At 45.1% G+C, this 17956-nt stretch overlaps 2 protein-coding genes across 4 annotated transcripts in view; one reads left to right on the forward strand and one right to left on the reverse strand.

The window, feature by feature from the left end:
* The window catches only part of LOC144943099 (osmosensitive cation channel TMEM63C-like), a 37156-nt gene extending 29108 nt beyond the window's left edge, over positions 1–8048 (reverse strand). Inside the window, exons 1-2 of one of the 3 annotated variants that reach the window (XM_078870268.1) lie at positions 7980–8012; positions 4068–4115 (exon numbers count right to left, since the gene is read on the reverse strand). The gene's annotated coding sequence lies outside the window, so the exon portion shown is untranslated. Of the gene's footprint in view, positions 1–3989; positions 4036–4067; positions 4116–7979 lie in introns of those variants that run through there. The other 2 variants (XM_078870267.1, XM_078870269.1) reach the window with 2 other exon arrangements.
* Positions 8049–8318: 270 nt separating this feature from the next.
* On the forward strand, positions 8319–12879 carry MRPL14 (mitochondrial ribosomal protein L14). Its single transcript, XM_078870656.1, has 4 exons — positions 8319–8369; positions 9527–9590; positions 11023–11184; positions 11609–12879. The coding sequence occupies exons 1-4, from the start codon at positions 8366–8368 to the stop codon at positions 11811–11813; spliced, it is 435 nt and encodes a 144-aa protein (XP_078726782.1). The 5' UTR covers positions 8319–8365; the 3' UTR covers positions 11814–12879.
* Positions 12880–17956: the final 5077 nt, after the last annotated feature.

Below are 17956 nucleotides of genomic sequence, written 5' to 3' on the forward strand. Positions count from 1 at the left end.
CTCTCAAGGCATCTGACAAGTCACCCCCACCCCTCCCCTCCTATGATTCTATGAAACCCTCAACACATGCATCAATAATAACACTGTGGCCTTAAGAGGAAACACATACCTCTTAAGTAAGTCGCGTTTCGGACAAGTCTTTCTTCATAGCACATTGATTGCACGATTTGTCACAATACTGGTTAGAGACTGGGAGTTTAACAACATCTACGTGATCTAACCCTTGATGCCAAAGTGCTAGATTACAGATGTATGCCACCACACCCACCTTGACTGGGAATCAAACCCAGGACCTCAATGGCATTGTCCAAACGGTATAACAGAGATATTACGTGTCCCCCTGAGCTGCCAGGCCACCTAAAATATAGGTGCATCCGAGTCAAATGAGCATGGGACACAATTGGTAACTCTGCAATCATCATCCGTTGAATCTTGTCATGTTCACAAGCCAGCAGATAAGATATCAATCCTGGCTGCAAGGCACCTCATTAGGAGCCATGCAAGGGTACAGCCCCCCCCCCTCCTGGGATTAGATGAATTGTCCAATTCGGCAATTATATATTCCTCATGTTTTTCTTCCCCTATAGGTACAGTTTAAATTGTTCTGCAATGTGTTTTCAGCTTGTACCGCGTGTTGTTCGGCACGATAACTGAGGTTTCGCTCCTGCATATGGTACAACTCGAAAACACATCGGAGAATTACACTGTGCAAATGTGAAAGTCTATGCAGCAGTGCTAAGTGTGCAATTTGCAAACATTTAAATGAGCGATCCTCGTGTGCATGATGCAATGCATGCATCGATAGGATAAGAGCCGTTTTTAATCGACTGACTGATCGATGCAACGTTACGTGCCTGCATGACAACGCGAGCAGTGACCTCCCCGCAGAACACTCTTAGCAGATGGATGCCAAGACACAGGCTCGAAATGGGGGTCACAGAACGAACGTAGTCGCATGTACTCAGAAGCGAAATGTTTAAATAGATAGCCACCATCCCCTTCGCCAGCGTGAAACTTACAGCAACAAATGCAGTCACCAATTAAGCCACACCAGATGGGCACTAACAAGCAATACCGTTAATTGGTGTCACACGTAAGGGGAGTTGTGTCGGATTAACTATTAATAGCAGCCCTGAATAGCACACAGCGAATTGTGCGACCACTTGGCCGGTGTTATGTAACAGAGGGGCGCAGCAATGTCTACTGGCGTTATCAGCGTTCTTCTGCCAAGCTTGAACCTGCAGAAACATTCCAGCGATCAGTTTTATCTCGTTATCTCTGTGCAGTGACAGCATGGCCAGGTGGTGCTGTGGCAGCGTCTGACCCACAATCGCAGAGGTCGTCAGTTAAATTCCAGTCAGTGGTCAATTCCGCACATCCATCTGTAGCAAAAGTTTTCGAATCAACTCAATTCATTCTTGAGAGTCACTGTAGCTTTCCCGGATTAACAAAATATATGTTAACAAAATGTATTTTTCACAATAAAGGTTTTTGGGTTAGATCGCGTTATTTATAAATGTGTCGCAACCCTCCACCACCCGACACGGCCAATCAGCAAAACATGTGTCACGTTGACAAAAGACAAATAGTTCACTACTTTAGCCCACCGGTGTGTTGAAGAGTGAATTAACATTTACATTTTTTGAGTACGACGTTATCTGGTTATTACATCCAGCATCATCGGGCAATTTGCCAGAATATTCACGTGAAGCCCTCCACCTGCTCCCGGTCACCCTGCTGCTGCTGCTACCGCTGCTGCTGCTGATGCTGCTACTGCTGCCGCTGCTGCTGCTGATGCTGCTACTGCTGCTGCTACCGCTGCTGCTGCTGATGCTGCTACTGCTGCTGCTACTGCTGCCGCTGCTGCTACTGCTGCTGCTGCTCTATTTAAGACCGGGAGCAGGTGGAGGGCTTCACTATTCTGGAAAATTGCCCGATGATGCTGGATGTAATTACCAGCGAAACGTCGTACTCAAAAATTGTAAATGTTGTGGATTCACTCTTCAACACACCGGTGGGCTAAAGTAGTGAACTATTTGTCTTTTTTTTGATTGGCCGTGTCGGGTGGTGGAGGGTTACGACACATTTATCAATAACGCGATCGAACCCAAAAACCTTTATTATGAATAATATTGGTTGCGAAAGCCTACGTGTTAAAATGTATTTTGCGCATTCATTTTCTGTTGTGTAAAAGTGTGGATTATATTATAAGAGTATATCCATTCTTTGTATGAAAAATTTAACAATTTAAATTAATTGTGTTAACTTGTAGGTTTAATAATGATAATTAATAATCATAATAGAATAATTATAATTGAATAATCATAAGTCCGCACCTTCGATTACAGTGGTTGACTACGTACGGTGCAAAAGAAGTGCAACATACATACAAGTGGAATGTGTATTGCATCTAAAATAAAATCAAACCATCGCAAGACACTGTACAGAGCAACCCCAAGACACACAAACTTCACGTACAGATCAACCTACATCCGTCTGTGAACACTAAACCTCTGTGATAGTCTTGCACTATAAGAATGGCACGAATACAAATTGTACTAAGTTGTTATTTTGCGTGTCACTAATATCTACTTGACATGAGAAATCCATACAACAGTTCCGTGTTCATCTCATTGCACATTCAGTCAGTAATGGTTTCGTCAAAAACGCCTCAATTAACTGGTTGCAAAACAAAAAAACTATTTACAAAGCAACTGTCTAAATGAAACCAAAATCTGAAAATGCTGTAATTGAGTTTGGAGATACATGTTGTGGAAATATGGAAAATGAAAAGGATTGAAAAGTCAAAAAGCGGATATGTGACAGACAATAAGAGAAAACGGTTAAGCTAGAACGCCTTAAAACGACCAACGATGGAGAGACAATCCCAACAGCAGAGGAAGCTCTTGAGCTAGAAAGCAAACAGCGGATGGAGTCAGTAATGTGGACAGGACAGAATTGCAGGGGCAGCAACGGAGAGGAAACGACCACCCACTGAGCCAAGGTTGGGTTGGCTGGAGGCTTTTGTTACTGGATCCGAATGCATGGGGAGGAGAGTTGAGATAATTGAGAGGGGGGAGGTGGGCGGGGGTGAATCCATGATAGATTTTAAATAGAGTGAAACTTATCTTGTGCCCAATGTGCAATTGGATAGCTAGCCAGTGGCAGAGTCTGTGGATCGGAGTGATGTGGTCAATATTATGTGATGTATGAAGAGCTACTATGATGAGAACGAACACAGCCGATGTGGCACAGCGTCGTGTAACACGTGAGCATAGATTTCACCTGCTACCTGTTAATATGCCAAGATTACGGTATACTGTACAGTACAAACAGCAATAACGCCCAGTTGTGTGCTTTTTTCGTCAAGGCATTATAAGCTCATTAAAAAGCGAACAAGCGCCTGCCAAATCCTTCTGTCCAAACCTGCTGAATAATTTAACCTTTGCTGGCCAAATCTTTCATGACAGATTTAAACCACAAAGTGATGAAACACGTGGCATATCCAGAACAATGTAAGGAATCCATAAGAGGTTTTTTTGGGTTAGATCGCGTAAATATAAACGTGTCGTTAAACCCGCCACCACCCGGCACAGCCAATTAGTAAGGTTTGTCACCTAAACAAAACATGCCAATTCGTTACTAGTACAGCACACCGCTTGTGTGTTGGAGTGTGCTTTGTTTACGTGACAACACCTTGCTAATTGGCTATGTCTGGTGGTGGCGGGTTAAACGACACATTTATATTTACGCTTTCTAACCCAAAAAAACACTATTATGGATATTGGCCACGAAATGCTAAGTGTTAAAATGTAAGAAATATGGAAGGCAATATAATTTCATCGTTGATATCACCTGTCATTGCCTAATGACTGCTTGTTTAATGCATTCCATACTTTTCACCAAAAAAATGGTAAATACATAAGAAATCAAATACAAACGAGCATTTATCGAAATTAGGTATCTTCGCAGAAAAGTGTATGGCTCACAATCGGAAGGTTCCGGTTAAAATATTGCGAGGGGGTTGACTCAACCCATCATCCCCCGGGGGTCAATAAAATCCATACCGCTTTGTGGGGAAGTCAACTGAGGTTGTCCTAGGGATAGACTTGCCCCTGTCATGGGAGAGAGGAATTTACACCACTGGTTCAGGGCTGTAAACACAAGATGAACACCACCTCAATGTTCATTTGACCGGGAAATCACAATTACTTATTTATTTCATAATAACAAAAATATTCAACTGTAAATAACACAGCACTCGATATTTTACTTGAGAAATATATTTATTTGACACTGGGTGGCGTGATTATACAGTCTCGTGCCGTGGATCTGATCTGTGAGATAACACTGTGTAACACAATTATTTTTTGTTCCTGGGTAGTAAGTGTTATTTCCCAATTGCTTATGCCTCAAAAGTACAGAAAATCGCTATTATTCCCCACAAATTTTTATTTTGTGACCAGGACAGTGATATTTAGAAATTTACCTATTTTCCAAAACATTCCAGATAGATTCAGTGCTGAGTAAACTTGGAGTGGCTTCTAGAACATTCTAGAACTTTCCAGTAATATAAATAGTAGTATAAATACAGGGGCCTTAAGCCGATCAGTTCAGTTTAGTTCCAGCTGCCTAAGTGGATACATATCTGCATTTTCCTGAGATGGCATCAAGAGGCTGCAAGCATCCGGTAGACGCATTTTGCTATGTCTGCGGCCAATTTATCAAGACAAGAGCGAAACAGTACTCTGTGGAAGCATCTGCTAAGATGTGTGAGGCCTACAAGGCATATCTCGACATGCCTGTCGGGGATCAACACAAAACCTGGGCATCTCATTTCACCTGCGAGCAATGCAAAAAAAACTCTGGAAGGTAAAATTGTTGATTGGAATTTTATGTTTTAAAATTTGTAAAAATTAAAAAAATTGTTAAAGTTTTAAATGTTAAAATGTTTTAAAAAATTCAATGTTATTGAAAAAATGTTGCGAGACTCTCTTACACATTAGTCATGGGTGAAATAAATGTATTTTTGTAGGATGGAAGAGAGGGGAAACGAAAGCCATGAAGTTCGCTATCCCAAGAATTTGGCGGGAACCCCTTTGACCACTCTAGTAACTGCGACTTCTGCATGGTGGACCCTTCCAAACGTCGAACTGGCAAGAATGCACCTGCTATCACGTATCCGGACCTTCCTTCATCCATCGCCCCGGTGCCACACCGCCATGATCTCCCCGTACCCACTCCCCCGGAGAGAGAGCAGTCGTCTTTAGAAGAGAGCAGCAAGTCAGAGAGCGAGGAAGACGTTGTAGATCCAGATGACAATTTCAGAGGTGGAGCTGAGAAGAGAAACCCATACTACCCCAACCAAAAAGACCTCAACGACTTGATCAGAGATCTTGGTCTCACCAAGTCAAATGCCGAGCTTTTGACGTCTAGGCTCAAGCAGTGGAACTTGTTGGATGAAGGTGTGCAAGTCGCAGATCAGAGGAAGCGTCACCAACCATTTTGCAGCTTCTTCACCCGTCAAGATGGGCTCTGCTGCTGCCACAATGTGACCAGTCTGTTCGAGGCAATTTGAATCGCCTGTAACCAGAATGAGTGGCGCCTCTTCATTGACAGCTCATCCAGGAGCCTCAAAGCCGTGCTGCTCCATAATGGTAACAAGTACCCGTCTCTTCCCCTGGCTCACTCGGTGCACCTCAAAGAGGATTACAACAGCATCAAGACCTTGCTGGACGCCTTGAAGTATGATGAGTACGGCTGGACGGTCATTGGAAACTTCAAAATGGTGGCATTCCTGATGGGTCTCCAAGGCGGTTTTACCAAGTTTCCCTGCTATCTTTGCCTTTGGGACAGCAGGGACACCAAGGCGCACTACTACAGACAGGACTGGACACAGCGGAACGAGTTCTCTGTGGGGAGGAACAACGTCAAGTGGGAGCCACTGGTGGACCCCCGGAAGGTGCTGATGCCACCACTGCACATCAAATTCGGCCTTATTAAACAATATGTCAGAGTTGTAGATAAGAAGTCGGCAGCCTTCAAGTACCTTCAAGACTTCTTCCTTTCAAGTTTCAAGTTTCATTTATTAGGTATAGCCCTGTGAGCCATGCGGCTCTTGAGTCAGGTGCAACCGCAACAAACAAAATATGAACAGAGAACATCTTAAAGCGACGACGCGCAACAGAAACATCCTGGATAAACCAGCAAATATCATTCCGTAAGCTGTCTGAGGCAAAGGTCAAAGTCGGTATCTTCGTCGGACCACAGATAAAGAAGATCCTTGAGTCCAATGAATTCCCCAAGAAGCTCACTAGTCAGGAGAAAGCAGCTTGGAACAGCTTTGTCGCAGTGGTTCGTAGCTTCCTGGGCAATTGCAAGGTCAAAAACGATGTGGAGCTGGTTGAGACTCTGGTGAAGAACTACGGCACAATGGGCTGTAGGATGTTCCTCAAAGTCCATATCCTTGATGCTCATCTTGATAAATTCAAGGAGAACATGGGATCGTACTCGGAGGAGCAAGGCGAGCGCTTCCACCAGGATATACTGGACTTTGAACGCCGCTACCAAGCACAGTCTCACGAGAACATGATGGGAGACTACATTTGGGGGCTGATTCGTGAAAGTGATTTAGAGTATAATCGTAAATGTCGAAAAACTACTCACTTCTAAATCTTTTGGAGTCATTTTTGTATTACTTTAGTATAAATACATGTAAATTTTGATTCATATGTTTTTTTTTCCTTACTTTATGTGAACGAAAAGAAAAAAATCGCCAGTCTTCTCATTGAAAATACGTTAATTTCAAAATAACACTGTCCTGGTCACAAAAGCGAAGTTTGTGGGGAATAATAGCCATTTTCTATACTTTTTAGGCAGGAACAAAAATTGTGTTACATAGTGATTAATTATTGTTTCTACATATATTAAAAATAATACCATGTAATTTCGCAAATTAAATTGCTGCACTGTCATTGTTAATGGCACAAGGCAGACAAAAGCAAGGGCAATTGCTAAATATTTGGGTTATTAAACGACACATGGGAATATCGGGAAATCATTTTCAGATTCGATTGCAGATGCTGAAAGGCAGAACTCGGTACGCGTTCCCATTAGCACGCACGAACGTACAAATGTCACGGTGGCCTGAGCCACCGCATGCCAGATTGGCCCAAGTTACTCAGCTCAAGAGCAATTGCTTGCCTGCTCACGCCACTGTTGGAGAAAGGGCCTCCGCGAGAGGGCTCTCTGGTGTGTTGGGAGCGGTGTGCGTACCCACACTTTGCCCCACCACACAAACGCTCACTACGGCGAACCCATTCGTGCTGCAGGGCGGACAAAGGCGGTGGGATACTGAGGGAGCTCGCCCCAATATTGCAGCTGCCGTGCCGGGAGATGGACTCGAAGCGGCGATCTCTGCATTGCAAGTCCAGGGCGCTAACCCATTAATTACACCAATGTGGTCGCTCCTGTCGTTTCGTAGCCAAATATCTACAATCGTGACGTTTCATTAAATATCGTTTTACGTGCACACAACCGTAAACTGTTTTACCGTTATGTTTCATGCGATTAACGGTTAAGCCTTACACAATATTTTTACAACTGTACTAAAATATCAGCGAATCAAAAACACCTCCCACTCAAGCACACGCACACGGCACCTTAAATGAGGCAAAAAAAACCTCAGAGATTCGTATTATTTTAATTACGTAACGAAACGTTAAACCATAAACTGATCTAAAAAGACACGCACAAACTGGGACACCCAATGCGTACAGTGCTGGATAATGGCAATCTACCACGCCATTTCAAATAACCAACATTGGGCGTCAGGGCAGGCCACGTTTAAATTATTCTCTTTTTTATATCACACAAAAAATTACCGCACATTTTTCATAAGATCCGCTCGACATTTTGCCATCAATACCCACGAAATAATAAGCCATAAATAACGAATAACGGTGGGGTAGAAGACTCACCCGTAATGCCATGAATGTCACACTCACGTCTGCCATGCACTGAATGGGTGTGAGAGGGCACTACATATCCCACATCCGATAAACACCGAGGCGCGCGATCGCCCAATCGGATCGCTCCCGAGCTGCGAATCGGGGACGCTAATCAGTTGTACGAAATCTAGGGACAATTGTCCATTACATCATCGCCCTCGAGTGTCGGGGATCTCTTCGCCACCCACACCCTCTCTGTAAAGCGTAGTACAGATAAGCGCGAAACGCTGAACGCGGATTGGTCGGTGCGCTCGCCACGTGATGCTGACCGTCTCCAACCAATCGCGCGGCGGGTCTGCGACTTATTCGCGCTGCAAATTGCAAAGGCGCGCGCACGCGTGCGGCCTAGGCGAGAAATGTGTAAGTGACGGGTTCTTTGCACGCTAATTGCGCCATTAAGCTACAAATAATTACCAGTTGTAGGGCTTACGACGGAGTGTTGCGTATTTAGTTAAGCGGTGGGCATTGTCCGGTTTTGAGCGTGTTACAGTGAGCGGGCTACAGAGGTTAAGAGTGGGCGAGTGACAGGCTTCTACTTCAGACCTAGGCCTCTTGTCAAGGACACGCGGGTTGCCATGGAAACCCGAATTAAATGTGACGTTAATAGCGCAGTAAGTCAAGTGCAGAGTTAATTGAGGCTTAGTTGCTCACTGTGTCGCGAGTCGTTACAGTGATGTGTATACTGGATGTGGTGTGCCGAGTGCACAAATAATGTCCGGGTCACCGACCCGGGCTGAAATTAAGCTCTGGTTTATAATCACAAGTTATGACAAACTACAATGTTCTATCATATATTGATACGCTTTAATACAGTAGTTAAATCTTAGCGTTTAATTCTGCCAAAGCAAAATGATTAAAACATTTTACGATTGATAAAACGTAAAGCATAACACGAGTAGTTTGTGCATATGATGAGTCTCTTGTAAAGTGCGCTTTAAAAACACATTTGACATCATCCACAATCGTGCACCACTAATGTGGTAACGTGAAATCCCAAATTCATAATGTTCAGTTATACATCAGTATTTGTATACAGATTGCAGTATTTAGCTATCAAACTGTTTTTATTTTACCAGGCAAGGCCCACTGAGCTATGTGGCTCTTTTTCAGAAGCGACCTGGCCACAACTGACAGCTCAACGAAGTGGCTTATCACGTGGACATTCATAGCAGCCAAATAATCTAAATGCAGGTTTCTAAATATAGAGGGAAAAAAGGACCTGGAGAAAAATCCACGCGACCACAGGGAGAGAGACGCGCAAACTCCAAGTATACAGGAGTCAGTTTCTGGATAGAACCCACGTCCGCCTGTAGACTAGGTGAGGTAGTTAACATCTCCTAGCCACCATAAAGGTCTCCCCAAGCTGTCGCCTGTTGTCACACTCCTGCGATGCACCAATCCATGATGTGCCCGCTGCACGCGCGCTGAACTCGTCACTCCTTCCTCTTGGTCGTGTTCCCTTATTGAGTTTGTGGTTTGTGTTAACACATGTGCGTGTGTGTGTGTGGTGGGTGCAGGGACCCTCCGTACTCTTATTGCACCACTATCCTCTCTCGGCGATGTCTTCTGCAGGCGGTTCAGGTCAGTACAGCACTGCTCTGCATACGAGGGTTGCCGTGATTCAAGATCAATATTCACTACGAGCCTTTTACTCGTCCAAGGACGGTTGTATTTCAGTAAATCTGAAACTTGCAAGAGAAAAGCAGACCGCGACGTGATATTCATTGCATCCATTCGTGTGCAATCTGTAAGGCCGCGGTGACACAGACTTCTTTCATTTGTTCATCACGACGTCCTTTTTACTTCGATGTCTCAACAGCGCTACGGAGATCGCGTGACGTGAGGGTTCTGCCTTTGTAGTGAAGGTTGTGAGTTGACGCCGAGGAGGGGGGAGGAGGCGCCTCGCCCCCCCATGTCAAGTGACGTCACCCGCTAATTAATTTTTAATGAGAGGGGGTGTTCATTTGGAAGACGTCATCTCTTCATGATTATTAATGTGGGGGGCTGTTCGATGTGGAGTGACGTCACCCGCTCATGATAATTATTAATGGTGGGGGGGTCCATGTGGAGGACGTCACCTGTTCATAAGTATTAATGAGAGGGCTGGCCGACGTGGAGTGACGTCACGCGCGGTACACAGACATTCTTGGCTCATATTCACGATATGAACCTTATAGAGGGACCCCAGGGTCCCATAAGCCCCCGGCTCTCGCATCAACTGCGTTGCGACGTCATTTTATGTCTGGTAAAGGCGAACGATACGGCAATCTATTCCTCTCGACGAGCTCTACATTATGCACTAATCAAAGTTTCAAAGTTTTGTTTCTTCTGCGCATTCGTCCTCGTTGCGCTTGCACGACATGACAACAGAATGATACGCGCCAGGTGGGTCACAGCGTTGATGTGTGCGGTGGTACGGAGTCGCCAAAAATAAATGAATTAATTACGATTTTGACTTCCGGTTATTTTGGAACCCTGGGGGCCCACCATAAGGTTCATTTGTTGATCATCGAGATATCAGTTTATAATTCGATTTCCAACTTTCTATTGTTTTTGTGCTTCGCCATGCTGGTGTCAATAAAGATGACTTAAACTGCAGTTCATTCAACATAAGCTCATCACAAGCCGTCTAATTGTTGCGACTTACAATATTGAAAATGCAGAGGGCTCTATGTTCCACTAAACATTACTCCATGAAGAAAATAATGACATAATCAATCACCATGCTGTCAAGTACTCCAGAAATCGATTTAGCTAAAAAGTCATGTAAAGGCATAATGCCTGTTTATTTACAACTTTAATCGTCTTATTTGTAATTTCACAAATGTTTTGTCCGGCAATAAAATATTGTCAACTTCCAAGCAAGCGAAAAAACCTAAGAATATGATTCCAAGCAAGCTTTAAACTTGCAGCTTACCACTCGTGAGATACACGTTCTAATCACAGCTTTGTCCACGGCACCATCCAACTGCTGCATGTGAGATGATACAAGCGTGAAACTCTGTCTCCACAGTGTGTCGCCCGCTAGCGCAGCCATCCAAAAGATGACTCGTGTGCGCGTCGTAGACAACAGCCCCATGGCCACCAAGCCCTACCACCGCCCGCCACGCGTCATCCACGTCTACACCAAGAACAGTGTGGGCAAGGTTGGAGACATGGTCCTCCTCGCCATCAGGTGAGCTCAGGGGAACATCCTGTCGGCGGGTCTCGTGCGTGTGGTAGATTCAGTGCTGGGGACTCATATTTCAAGATGCCTAGCCAGTGTGGGAGAGAGTAGCGCAAATACTCTCTGGAAGGGCTCTCGAGCGCCGTCTAGTGGAGGACCTTCTGCTCGCAGTGGTGACGACCTGATTCAGGGGTTCACCATTACCCAGCATAAGAGGTATGTGTCTTCTCACCATGCGACCCATCTGTACCCAGGTGGAGACTGCAGCAAAGATGAAAAAAAAACTCGATTCTAAAATCAAATTTTTGCCTGGAATTACGACAATTCATAGATCATAGGAGGCGGTGAGGGATGAGTCGTTAGATGGCTCACAGTCGCGAGCGTGTGCTGACCTCGTGATGCTTTGCGATCTCTGCTGCTGCTGCCACCACAGGGGTGAAAAGAAGAAGGCCCTCATCGTGGGCCACAAGATGAGCTCGGGGGTGATGACTCCTCGCTTCGACTCCAACAACGTGGTGCTGCTGGAGGACAATGGCTCGCCCACGGGCACGCGCATCCGCGTGCCCATCCCAACGTCGCTGCGAAGCAGCGAGAGGCAGTATTCAAAGGTGCTGGCCATCGCGAGCCGCTTTGTATGATCATGGTCCCGCTGCTAAGGCGTGGGTGGAGAGCGAATGGAATTCAATGGAAAACCGAGCCAACTATGTCCACGTGCAGTTGGGTGTTACATAATTTTGGCCATACTCTGAGAATGACGGAATTTTTGGCTCGGTTGCTCTGTGATAAAATAACCTGCAGAGAGTATGTGAGACGGTACAACAACACTGGCTGAGCGGATAAGAGGCACTCAAAGGACCTCGTAAATAATACTGTGATTTCGCCTTCCAGGGGCTGGTTTCTAATGCTCGGTGATGCATTGCTTACATATAGAAAGGTGTTAAAATTACATCTCACGGATGCACCATTTCAATACAATTGCAAAATAATTCAAGAATCAATCATTGTTCCATTTGTATCGACTGCTTCATTCTGTCACGTTGGTTCCATTTGCACAAAAGTGGTATTTAAATGCGACTTGCTGGTTAAGATTAAATATCAGGAACTGCACACATGCTTTATATGTATTAGCACTGTTGCTACTGAACAATCTGTGATTTAAAGAAAAAACCTTTGTCTAAAATGTTCACTGGCTGAGTGTTTTTCATTCATAAGTTTGTGATATTTATAAAGCTGGTAATGTATCATCGTTGTGAATGAACAATTTGCACGTCGTACCCAACGTACAAACGTGTGATTAACCACACGACTGGGAAACCCAACGTATAAATATTTTAATTGAATCGTAACTGTAAGAAAGGACATTGGTGTGTTGCTTGAAATTGCCCTTTGAAAAAAATATATTCTCAAATGACATGGTCGGTGACAACTCTCAACGAAGGAGTTTTATAGGCAGCACAGGGGTTGAGTGTTAGGAAGTGCAAAACGTATAAATTGTAACGGATGTGAACGTGCATAAAACGGGGAGCATGTGTTTTCTTTGGAGCAGACATTGTGCCCAGTTTCACCCCCAGTGTATGTATAAAAATTTGAGAGAGCTACAGATGTTTTATATTTGTACATTTCCCGAGAAGCACCTCAATAGTGCTCATTGTGCAGTGTGAGTGATTGCTAAATACCAACCAAATAAAAGTTTTTTTTCAAACGGATTTCTGTTTTCATTCACAATTTAAAATATATATTCCCAATGTGGTCATTAAAACCACTTCCCTTTCATTGCATGCCAGCCATAACATATAAGTCACTGCCTGAAATAATTTCTATGGGAATAATAACACACGCATGTTTGCATAACAACAACAATTAACATGCTACGTCTTAATAATTCATACTGCCTTTCAAGTGGCATTGACGATAACTGATGGTTACAGATAAATGTTTATTTTCAGTGGCTGTATGAAAGGAAGTGCATTAAAATGTTTCTCGGCATAAGTATGGCCAAGGTCTAAAATACCCTTTCAATCCAAACATTTTTCAGTGAGTAATACGAATAGAAGTTCAAGCATCAGAGTCTGCAACCCCGATTTTCAGGAGGAGAAAATCCAAGCTGCAATGATAACTCGGTAACCTGCTTTCTACTGCGATACAATGTGTATAGTGTTTACATACAAAAACGCATCGAGACCCCGTATGGAATATTGGAATAGGGGCGTCCTGCGGAATTGAATAATTTTATATAAAAAGAGGAAAATCTTGAGCCTTGACGAGAAAGAAAGGGGCGGAGTGGACAGCAGCAGGAGGTGGGAACACCCACCGACTGCATATTGACTGCAGGCTTTGACACCGAGCCTTGGTTGCTGGAGTAAAGAGAGGGGAGAAGTATACAGGGGCAAGTCCATGGAGGATCTTGAGGACGTTGAGGACAATCTGCTTCAATGGTGCATCGTTGGCTATAGGTGGGGTTCTCAGGTTCCACCTGTAATCTGCCGACCCTGCCTCCAAGCCGTGCAGCTATGGCCATGTGAGAGCGTACATCGGCCGAGCAAGCAACATCAAAGAATGAATCTAGAAAGGAGCAGATGTGCCCCACGGCTGTAACGACCAAGGAGCTGTCGAAGGTAGCGCTGCTGTCAGACTCAGTTCAGCGTGATACAGAACACTGACAATAGGTGGCAATGTGGAACAGGACATCAGTCAAGTTTGGCGCACTTCTAAGTTTCGTTCTGTAGCTAAACATGATTGTATACATAATACACAACAGACGTGTGTGTTTACATTGTCAAATATTGCCTTCGCGACCATGAGAGCCCGAGTTTAAATCCCATCTGGGGGCAATTCATCCTGTCCATCACACACCTGGGGGTTGGTGGGAGGTCAGTGGTGGTTTGTTGTGTTAAGGACGGCATGTGTCATTGTGGATTTCCCACTGCTGGCATGACTTGGGGCAATAAATATGAGCGTCACACACGGCTCCTGTGTGACATACTTCACCATTCCGTGTCAGCCATGGCTCTTGATTGACCATACTTCACCATTCCGTGTCAGCCATGGCTCCTGTTTGACATACTTCACCATTCCGTGTCAATCACGGCTCCTGTTTGACCATACTTCACCATTCCGTGTCAGCCATGGCTCCTGTTTGACATACTTCACCATTCCGTGTCAGTCACGGCTCCTGATTGACCATACTTCACCATTCCGTGTCAGTCATGCCTCCTGTTTGACATACTTCACCATGCCGGGTGGTGCAGTGATGTGGTGCCAGAGACCGGTGCAGGTACCACTCGTCACGTGGTGGTGCGCTGACGACTGCGCCACCGCTCCACTCGTGTGGTTTTTAATAAACATACCTTCTCAATGTTGGATTATATTATAAGTGTTATATTATGGTCATTTGAATACACTTTTGTCGGCACGTAAACAGATGTCAGAAGTAATTTGTGCTTCGTGTAGTGCATATAAAACGCCCTTTGTCGTGGTATATTTGTCTTGATACGGCCGTGTGTTTTATTAAGTGTGATGAATTACCGGCCGTGGTTCTAATCAAGCTTCCATCATCTGGCTCAACGAGCCCCAGGCGTTGTTGGAAGAGCGAGTTGGTTGTGGGGGTGGTGGTGGTAGTAGTGGTTCTATTTGCCGAGTTACGAATTTAATACGATACAATACGATGTTAGTTTTCACGATATGGCGATTATCGCGATAACAGTTTCCCATAACTCTATATTCACGTTTGTCAAGTTCATCTTACCGTATTCGCGCTTTGCTGTACCTCCAGTACAAATAAAGATGACTTTCAAAAAGTCCTTCAATGGCAGTTCACTTAATGTAAGCCTGCCACAAGTCCTCATAATCATTTTAACTTTACAACTTATAACACGCATGCCGCTAGTTACGTAATAAATTAACACATGAAGAATCCGTCAAATTAACTCCGATAAGCGTGACGTCTTCGCCATGTTAATGTCAATTACTCATTTAAAGTTTTACAATGCACCGATTGAATAGCGTACAGCTACTTGCTTATTTATTTCTTTAAAACGCAATACGCATTGGCAGGAGAATCAATGTGAAAACCTCGCAATGTGTCCAACATGGGGACAGCCCCACGTGTCACCCTCAGTGACAGGTGCGTGTCGACGGGGAGGGAGGTGGGGGGTCCAGGTCACTGCGCTCTGTGGATGTCAGAGAGCCTCTCCCCCCCGCCTGCACGTGCTACGGAGGAGGCGGCCCGGGGCCCATCCTCCTGACGCCAGACGCCGGGCCCACGCACAGCGGCGCACGGCACGAGTTGGGATATTTCCGCAACGGTTGAACTCTGCAGAGTTGGCAGCGCTCCTGTAGAACTATTGTGTTTTTGGCCGACAGTTGAATGTCTGCGAGCGAGAGGTATTATTGATTCAAATGCCTTGGCTTGCACTCGACTCGGTGGATATTTTCGCGTCAATGTATTTCGTGTTTATGAACGGAAAGGAGTCCGGAGTCGGAGCACTTGTCAAAGAATGTAGTCCTCGTGCCGAGAGTTCACATTTAAGACAAGCGTTCAAAAGTAAATGCATGTAGCACACATACGTGTACACCTGAATGCGCTGTTTAGATCCAGTAAATATGCAGAGAATCAGCTGCCAGACTATCCATCAAATAACCCATTGGAGGCAACAGCCTTGAGACACCACCAAAGACTTAATTAGAGACCCCAGCAGGGACCCGTCTGTCATTCTACTTCTCTGAAGAAGCCATCGGAGACGAGTCTGACAGTCTGACGAGTCTGACAGTCTAATCAGTAACTAGTCAGCCAGTCAATTGTCTGCTGACTCAACTGGTGACTAGTCTTGGCAGTGTATTGTCTGGAGACCTAACCAGAGACTGGACTGTCAGTCGATTCTCTAAAGGCTTTCCAACATAAACAGGAAGCTCAATAAAATTCCAGCTCAACTATTTAAAAAGCGCCGTATTTATGGAAAAACGCTTTTTTTTGTAGGTGACACGGATAACACAAAACGGCTTTGAATCGACCATGAACAGGATTTGAACTCGGGGCATCTCACACCTGGGAAGTCCTACTGCTCGACCAGGGGAACTAATGATTATGCAAAGCAGATTTCTGTCAGTTGTTGTGCGTGCCAAAGACATCCGCCAATAAATATCGGCGGTTATTTTATGAACCGAAAAAAGGAAGCTGAAACTGGACTGTCAAATCGCCACCACCAACCCCCAACTGCGATGGCACCGCTGTATACGCCCGGGGAATAATCTCTGTCGGATAACTTGCTCAGAGATCCCGAGATTCACGCTGGTGTGAGCGCATGTGCCATGGTGATAAATACTTTGTGGAGAAATTACTGTTCGGGGTACAAGTGTGAGAAGAACGCCGCAAAAGTACTGAACCATTTTTTCGTTCACGTTCCACAACGTTACCAGCGACACGAACGGCACAGGAACATTTGGCCAAGTGCTGTCAGATGCTTCATTTTGAGTTTGTTGATATTCTTTTTCCACACGGATAATGGTGAGGCTTCGACAGCTGCCCGGCTGATTTAATCGGGAGATCCGTAGCAGCGCTCAACAACGACAGAACACTTCCAAAGCAGATTTCATTATAGCTGCAATTTTGTCACACCCACAGTTACAGTGTTCCTTTAAAAGCACGTATAATTTTGCACAAGAGTGTTCTAAAATATTCTTGGTTCTTTCGGTAAAGTCACGTGGAAGGGAAATAATAGTATTTTATTATGTTTTATTTTTATTATTTTATTACTTCCCTTCTACGTGACTTTACCGAAAGAACCAAGAAGATGAATCCCTGCAGTCACGAAAGCTTTAAATCGAAGTGTTCTAAAAGTCTATGTTTACCGACTAAAGCCTCGGTAGTCGTAAAACAATTTCCAGGAGGGTCGTGCATGGAGGATGTTTGACTAATGGTCAGTTGCATATGAAGCGTCTTGAGGAATTTCCTCCCTGAGTGTGCCATTTCAAACAGTAGAATAGGGAGAGAGAGAAAAAAACACACACCAACTGTTTTACGTAACTGGCCACAGTTGCTTTCGGAGTGTTCATGCGTGTGGAATGAGACGTGGTGAGTTGGAGAGTAACCACGTGGGGAGCGGTAGTGTAGCAGGTAGCGCTACGCTGCGCTACGAACCTGGCGACCCGAGTTTGATTCCCGCTCACGGCCAACACCAGTAACGATTATCTGAACCGGTCATGGGCCTCCTCTAGGTCGACTCAGACTCAAATTAGTACCTGGTGAGGTGTGTAAACATTTCCACTAGGGAGACAAAGGCGGCCGGACGTGGTGCTGGCCACCCACCCCTCGTGTGCCGTGCCTGCCTTCATAGGTGCTCGCTATGATTTTAGTGGTAGTGATTATGTTGGTGGTGGTGATTGTGATAATGATGGTGGTGCTCATGGCAGTGATGATGGTTGCACCTGGGTCTCGGGACAGACCCAGGTGCCAACCCATGGCACCTGGGTCTGTCCCGAGACCTCGTGTCGGCGAGCATTCGACACTTCACGTGGCCTTAAAGTGCACCTGGCCTGGCACAGGCGCCGTGGAGTCGTCACCGCCACTTAGTGGCGAATGTTGTTGTTGGTAGTGAAAGTGGTCGTGGTTAATTGTAAACGATGGCGATGATAACAGTTCATAATCGTGACAAATAACATCGGTGACATGTACGTGACGTGGCGTGGTTTCTGGTGATTTCTCCAACTCGTGATGCTGATGATGCTGCTGATGATGATGCTTGCACGCCGCCCCCTATTCTCGACACGTGCGTCCACGCACGCG

The sequence above is a fragment of the Lampetra fluviatilis genome, chromosome 30, assembly GCF_964198595.1.
Source record: "Lampetra fluviatilis chromosome 30, kcLamFluv1.1, whole genome shotgun sequence".
Lineage (NCBI taxonomy): Eukaryota > Metazoa > Chordata > Hyperoartia > Petromyzontiformes > Petromyzontidae > Lampetra > Lampetra fluviatilis.

Coding starts and splice junctions, on each gene's coding strand:
- MRPL14 (XM_078870656.1), top strand. Junction 9,591..11,022: donor GTCTTCTGCAGGCGGTTCAG/GTCAGTACAGCA, acceptor CTGTCTCCACAG/TGTGTCGCCCGCTAGCGCAG. Junction 11,185..11,608: donor ATGGTCCTCCTCGCCATCAG/GTGAGCTCAGGG, acceptor CTGCCACCACAG/GGGTGAAAAGAAGAAGGCCC.